The following is a 7,851-nucleotide window of genomic DNA, read 5'->3' as shown; positions in this document are numbered from 1 at the left end:
TGACTGGGAGTTTTTTCTATAGAAAATCAAGGAATTGTATTATGTCCATGCASAGCAATGAATCTCATTAATAAGAAACATCAGTAAATTAAGTCTTCTAACATAACTGTAACAGTTACTACAAAGTAGTAAGCAAAACTTCATTTTTTTCAAAAAGTTTTTAATAAATACTKGCTTGAACATATATGAGTTCAGATAATTACCTGCTTCTGATTAATACTATTAAACAAAAATGATTCCATTTATCATGCATTTGTGATAGTATCCATTTTCAAGGTTTTAAAACCATTTTCATTAATTTTTTTTAACTGTTGCACTCTAAGATTGACTTTAGAGACAATCTAGGTAAACTTTAAAAAGAAAATCACATGAAATAACAAATAACTACTAGTAATAATATTCTTCTTTGAAGTAGTTTTCTTGATTTTTATTGGTAGGTACATTTTATTTTTTAAAATAGACTGTTACTTTGCTTGAAAACTAAAAACTTAAGAGCCATGTCAGAGGCATCAACAATTTGTCTGTATCTTGTATGAAGTATTTTTGATTACCTGCAAAATACAGCAATCCTGTTCAGATGCATGTGTTTGCTGTTTTTTTAAAAAGCAAAATTCCAGAGTCTGTTCCTTCATCCTTTTATAAACCACATGATTTTTCCCAAATGTACAGTGATTCACTTTTATGCTTTTTCCAGACCAAAAGCACTATATTTAATATGTTTMTGCACTATCAATGTGCCTTTCAGGTATGAATTTTTGTAATGGAACTAACTCTCATAGGGGATATGACACTATCTGACACTTTGCTACTTGAGAAAACCGCTGGAGATAAATTCTATCCCCAATGGTGAAAAAAAAAATTATTTGAACAACTGAATGTGTTCCATTGAAACCAGTATTCCTAGTTGGTTTTATTTTCTGATGTTTCTATTCTATTAGTTACAGTCTTATATATGATATAAGCATAGGAAAATGAATGTTAATATTGAGCCTTGCACTGAGCAGCATAACATGAACAATAATCACAATCTACTCATTTGTTACACAACACCATACAGAATTTCAGACAAAACTGATGGAATGCTACAACAGAAGAGACAACAGGAATTTTCATCCAGAAAGCACAACTTCCAACAGCAKGGTGACCTACCTACAGATGGCCCCTTGCCCAGGGCTTATGTCACACTTCCCRTCGTTCAGGCAGAAGTTGGGCTGCAGATCACAAATGCTGTTGCATGGCAGCCCATCAATGCTCAGGTAGCCAGGGTTGCAGACACACTCAGCTTCCCCACTCCAGCGATTTACTAMGCATTCTGAGAACTCATTGCAGGCCTGGAACTTGCAGGGATCTGCTTGCTCACCTGACAACAAACAGACCAAAAACTATTAATGAAGAGGAGAGCCTTAACTRAGACAAGGTGCTGACTGTCTGCTGCCATCTTCTCTAATGGTCTCTTGTTAATCCACAAAAATTCAGTTTGCATCTCTCCTGAGTAACAAAAGGTTCTGCTAAGGGGAAMAAGCACTAGCAAGGGTTCCTCTGTCTGCACAGGCCAGTGGTATGGCTAAGACCATCCAACATACAATCAATTAAGCAACTATAAAGTGAGATTTTTCATACTGGAATGGGCACTACCTCCTACCTTCTCTGTCTGCTGGAACTCCTTTATATTTTACAAATGAATAAACCACAGGTGATCTCCAGTATATCTTGTTATAGAAAACCTAGGCAGCATAGGGGAAAGGCAATGGGATGTTGTGCACTCACCAGCTGCTGTGAGGGGATTTGCCTTTTTGTCTGCAAGGAGCACAAGCTTGAAGCATTCAAGATATCTCACTTGTATCAGGCTTAAGAGGCTGGCACACAGCTAAACAATCAATATCAGAATATCTGCCATGCTAATTAGACCACCTTTATAAGAGACTTATCTGAGAAGAACAGCTACCATGTGCCAACAGGTCAGCACCCTTATTTTTCTCAAACCTTAAAACAGGAAATATTTCCAGGTTGCTTATATGGTAAACTACTGGCTAACTTGGACAAGGAAAAAAAACCCCAGCAACTTTCTCCCTGTAAAAAAGAGTGAAGCAAGGTGGCCTGTTACTCTTTAGTGCAACCAAGACCTTACCCCAAGAATGAGGCAACAGCTGTTACCTGTGCAGCTGGCAGGTAAACTGGCTACCACCTGTGCGAATAACCACGTGGAATAAGTTCAAACCACACATGAAGCTAAGCACAGGAGAGATGGGAACCACCGTTCTCCCTGAGCTGTCTGCTCCCTCACTCCACAGGTCAAAGGCAGGGATATTATATAGAGTATTCCATAAAGGAATTTGTCTCCATAAATCTCTGTGGACCCCATACAACTTTTTCTCTATTGGTTCCACTTTGATTTTCACCTCTTTGGTCCCAGATAAGATTTTCATTTGTTTATTTAAACTGTATGAAAGACTGTCTTTCTAAAGCCTGATCTGTGAAAAGGAGTGGGCAGTCTCTGAGCTGCTGGAATCCTTAGTACTTAAACCAGAAGTTTTTCTAGATCCCTTGCTTGAAGCTGCATTTCCCTGCTGTCCTTACCTGATTCCACATCCAGGGAGTATTTATCGATGGCCAGGTTCATGGTGTGATATGCAGTGTTGCAGAAATCTTCCAGGATCATGTACACKGCATTGGTGACATTCCGAGGCACAGGTTTGGCAAATTTCATTCGACTGTTCACCACAATGCTGCCATTTCTGAAGTTCAGGATYTCCAGATTCTGGAATCCTGTCAGATTTGACTGAAGGTAGGGCACCAGCTGCAACACAGGGYTTGTGTCAGAAAAGCTGAATCTTTGAATCTCTCTCTACTCAATCCAGTGGCACTGTTGCTGCATCAGGCAGCAGAAGTCTGAATTATTTTATCCAAATCCTGCAGCAAGGGCATCAACCTTTACCCAGCTGAAGTTTGTGCTGGCAGCCTGTCAGGAGCCTGAGTACTTCAGGCAGTTCTTAAAGGAGTATATCAATTTGCAGAGAGTTTCTAAAATTCCACAATTCAGAAATAMAGTTCTCAGGACATAGATCATGCTCTCCCTTGATCTAAGTACCAGGAATATTTGCCATTTCACAGGATTTTTCCTTCAAGCATGTCCCCATTCCCTCTCTCTGCTTTGCTCCCTTCATCTCTCACACTGGAATATTAATTTCAGTCAGAAGAGGGGAATTTCTCAGTTAACATTTCGCAGTGGTTGCTCTGTAACTCCTGTGAGGATTTTCTAGTCCTCAGCCAGGTTAGGAACAGTTTAGCTCCCTGAGCTACCTCTTGCTTAGGATGAGTTGAATGAGTTGTAGAAAAGTTACCTGCTCACAGTCCCAGGTTTTTTGCATCTTTCTTCCTATAGATTAAATACAGAGCACTCTGGAAGCAAGTAGAGGGAGTGTAGTARTGACTTCAGCTACACTGCTATATTTGCTGACACCAGCAAAGCAGCTGGTCCATGGTGCTAAGAAATTCTGCTTTAGAGAGAATATTGACTGTATAAAGGACAAACAGCATCCCACCACCAATTTCCARACAGAATTTTCCCCACAGAGGGACAAAAATCTTATGTGTAAATGGCCACTTTTGAGTTTCTCTCTGCAAAAGAGAGATAACTAAATAAATATAATGTACTGATAATGGACATTTAGCATAGAAGTGACTCTTACCAGTTCCAAGAATCGCTGCTCCAAGGCTTTGTATTCAGGGGAATTTTTATTAAACAGGTCCTCTGAAAACATCATGTTGGTAACCCGAAGACTGAAGAACACAACTAGAGCTCGGGACGGGACGGTGCTGCTGTAGTGAGTTTCATGTGTGGCCCAAGCCATACTGGCCATCTCTGTGGACTGGACACGAGTTGTTAGCTCCAGGTGACTTTCAGTCATGCTCCTTCCCTCCTCAGTCTGCTCAGGAGCAAAGGGAACAGTGCTAACATGATCCAGGTCTACTGAAATATCCAGGACTCTTGTTGTTTCATCTCCCAGCTTTGGTGAGGTAGCCACAGACAACGATGGTGTGGATCCCAAAGGAGGGAGAAGGGAAGGAAGCTCAATGGTGCTTGTTGTTGCACTCACTGTTTGATAATCCAGAATGGTGCTGAAGCTCATGGACACGTGCGTGTCACTGTCTGTGCCACCCTGTCCAGCAAGGCCCTCTAGGACAGTGGTGTGATCTGTTACAGAAGGAGCTACAGCTGATCCTTGAGTAACAGCTGGCGTTGCTGGTTGCACTGTCTCATCCAGGGAAATTTCTGGTGCCCTGTCAGGCCAAACATCAGCTGGTATCTTAWCTGCTGGTCCAGGAGTGTCTTGCTCTGCCAGTGACAAATCTTGCTCCTCTTCTATGGAAGCATCAGGCTTTACCATGGAAGGATCTGCAGTCAGAACAGTTTCTGAAGAGATTGTGTCTAAGTGTCCTATTGTAGCAKCTTCCATTACATCTGGCTGCTTCACTGTGAATAGTTCTTCCACTGTTACCCTGTCTTCGCTTTTTTGTTCATCTACTTCAGAGATTATGCTCTGGCCTACACTAGACTCCTCAGGCTGCTCCACACTGACAGTCCCTGTAGATGTAAGGAGACTATCTTCCACAGACAGATCTGTATATGGTGGTGAGACAGGGGCCTCTCCAGTTGGCATGACAAAAGAAGAATCATACATGCCCAGTGTTTCTGTCTGTGTAGATGGTTCCACAGACGATGGCTCTTCTGGCTGTAACAGAGGTACTTGCGGAGTTGCAGTCTCTGGAAAGACAAATATTTCAGACTCATCAAGGAAATCTTTTATATTGACTATCCCTTCATTCTCATCTTTGGAAAGATCATAATCTAATTTATTCCCAGAGTTAAGAATATAGTCTAAAATCATGCCTTCAGGAATATCCTCAGGTTTGATTAACAAAGACTCATTGTCATCTTCAAGCCAGCTATCAGGACCAGGGTAGAAAACTGGTTCCAGGGTTGCTTCTTCCCAAGGCCAGATACTCGATTCCATTTCTTTTCCTGAACCATCAAAAGCTGAACCAGACCCATCATCATATATAACTCTATCTCCAAGAAATATATCAGTTTCGTCTTCCATAGGGGGCACTTCTAAGGGAAAAGGAATTTCTTCCACAGAGTCTGCACTGTCACTGCCCTCAGGACTACCTTGCATTACTTCTTCCTTCTCTTTTATATCAGTCTCTGTGACTGATGAAGAGGCCACTGTTGGTGCAAAAAGCAGAGGAACTGCATAGTCATCAGTAGATAGAGATTCTTCAGGCACAAGGTGAGAAGGACTTAAAGGCAAAAGTTCTTCAGATAGTCCAGTGTCTTCGAACATTAAAAATAAAAATAAATTTACAATTAGGAGTTTTTTATCATAAAAAGCRTCAAATTTCATTCATTTTAATATCTGTAGATCTGTATTTTACATAATATATCCTGGCCTTTGTATGCTGAAGTCATGAGGACCCCTGCTAACCTCTCCCTCATTCAGATTTTCTATGAGACAAATCAAGACAAACAAAATTACTTCTATGCGATTTAACAAGTGCCATGTACACATCATTTCCAGAAGAGAAAAACAGGCATTATTACCTATTACAAGCATTTTACCTTRGTATATTGTTCTTGGATAGATGCACACATAAAAGGTAAAAACTGGCTGAGAAAGATAGTCAGTTTTTAGACCTTTCTGAAAACTCATTTTGGTGAACTATAAYTTGATGAGTTTCTGGAGACAGTGGTATCCAAATTTAAGCTTCATTCCATGGCATTAACTTACCATCTAAAGAACTGGGAGCTGAAAACCATTCCAGAGAGTCCAAAGAATCATGCTCTGACATTGGTGCAGTGACTAAATGAGAAGTCTCCAAACTCAACTCATCAGGCAAAGAAGTGACTTCAACCTCTGAGGAAAGCGGAGCTTCAGGTTCCAAGCCGGCCTCATAGTCGATATTCTGTGGTCTTGGCTGGATTTCATTGTCAGTGGGCTGATCACTGTCTGAGGTGGAATCTGCCTCGGAGTAATCAAAAGGCAAGGCATTGCTGACTGTTGATTCATCTGCAGAAGGACGTTCAGCTAAAAAGGTGCTGTCCTGGAACATAAAGCCATTGTCAATATTTCCACTGTTGCAGGGGGAACACTGATTGTCTGCATCGGGCTGAGCACACAGAGGGGTTTAACAGCAGGCAGTGGCCAAGTCTCAGACTTCTGCCTCTGAGGGAGCAATGCACAGCAGCAGGAGGAGTGGCAAATATAGACCCTTGCTAATTCTGCGCAATACACATATAAAATTTTCATCCTTCTGGCAAATGTCATGTCCAGTCATGTCCATCAGAAAGGGAAAGGAGCCATTCAGATTGCTTGGAGTGTGGCATTCCTTATGATACTAAGAGATTTACCAGCTACATCCAAACCCCATCTCCTTTCCTAGGCTGAAAAAATCAATCTGTCCATCTTTAATAAAAATAAAGATAAATGTTACCTGCCCTCTTAAAGCTTTTATTCATCAGCCACACAACAGATACAGTAATTCTAATATTTCATTTACTGTGATACATGAAACAGTGTAGAAAGTGAGCTTCAATGTATGCATGCTCAGTCATCATTTATTGATATCTTTTGGTTTGCTGGTATGAGAACCCAGGAGGGAAAAAAAGACCAGAATGTAATGAAGAGGTTTAACATCTGGAATAATTTAGCCTCAAATTTAAGATACCTGTACAGGAAAAAAAAATCTATTGGCAGTAATGCTGAACGACAAAGCATATGCAGAAGGAATYTGTGAATTATTTGAAATGTGAAAAAATAATTTAACATCTCAAATTTCCACACTGTTTACTTACTATTCCATATCCCAGTCATTAGTTGGTCTATATTTAAAGTAGTTAGCATACTTCATCTTTGAATTTTAATCCCTTGCTGTGGTGCCTGATGAAGTAATTATATTGAAAAAAGGCAATAAAGATATCAAGTTATTTGGTCAAGGTTACAAAAGCAAGCTGATAGCCTAAAACTCRGGAATTATTGCTCTGTATGGATACCTGCCCACATATAAATGCTGTGCAGTAGTGAGATACGGACAAAAACCCTGTGGGGTATGAAAAACTGCCAACCAAGTTGAAGAAGCAGCAATTTACTAAGGGACAATAAGGTGATGAGTAAAGTGAAGTGTGCAGTGGACACAGGTTTTTGTAATATGTATTACAGTTCAAAACCACTGTAACCATTTCTGTAGCTCACCATTCCTGTCAAATCTCTTTCTATTGCTTTACCAGCAGGAATAACACGAATAATCCAAATACTTTCCAATCTGAAATTTTACTCCTGGCTGAAATGTGGGCGAATTAAATGTTCAGCTTAATTCAAACTGCATTTGAATGCTTTGGAAACAGGCCAGTTAAGGTATTTTTATTAAATTACTTGTTTGCATGTACTGATCACATTTAAAATGCCAGTGGTTATGCCACTGCAGTTTCACCAATTTTTTTAATTTATATGGTAACAATCAGTTGAAAAGTATATATACCATAGAAGCAATTGCTCCAGAAATTCTATTTTTTGGCAAAACTAACCACTATAAATAAAGCTGTAAAAAGAGTTACTGTACAAAATTAGAAATAAATGACATATATAAATTCCACAAAGAATGAATAAGGTCTACGAGCAATCGCTCCTCGATACATTTATTTAATGTAAGCATTGCTGCCAGGGATTGCACTTCATCATTTATTCCAATGTGGATGCATGTTTCTATGGCAACTAACATTATTCAAAGATTCTTATTACAGTGCAATATATTTTATTAACAAGTTTAATATCATATTGGCAAGTTCTGGTTTTC

General features: G+C 39.8%; 1 protein-coding gene across 1 annotated transcript in view; it reads right to left on the bottom strand.

The window, feature by feature from the left end:
* IMPG2 (interphotoreceptor matrix proteoglycan 2) overlaps window positions 1-7,851 on the bottom strand; it is a 49,434-nt gene that overhangs the window by 2,549 nt on the left and 39,034 nt on the right. The window contains exons 14-17 of the mRNA XM_057364124.1: window positions 5,790-6,102; window positions 3,690-5,335; window positions 2,578-2,797; window positions 1,150-1,360 (exon numbers count right to left, since the gene is read on the bottom strand). Of these exons, the coding sequence (XP_057220107.1) occupies window positions 1,150-1,360; window positions 2,578-2,797; window positions 3,690-5,335; window positions 5,790-6,102 (2,390 nt within the window). The remainder of the gene's footprint in view (window positions 1-1,149; window positions 1,361-2,577; window positions 2,798-3,689; window positions 5,336-5,789; window positions 6,103-7,851) is intronic.

Source organism: Malurus melanocephalus, unplaced genomic scaffold (assembly GCF_030028575.1).
Source record: "Malurus melanocephalus ecotype Western Australia unplaced genomic scaffold, MMel_1.1 scaffold_36, whole genome shotgun sequence".
NCBI lineage: Eukaryota > Metazoa > Chordata > Aves > Passeriformes > Maluridae > Malurus > Malurus melanocephalus.
Note: the sequence above shows the minus strand (reverse complement) of the source record. Positions and strands in the feature narration are given on the sequence as shown.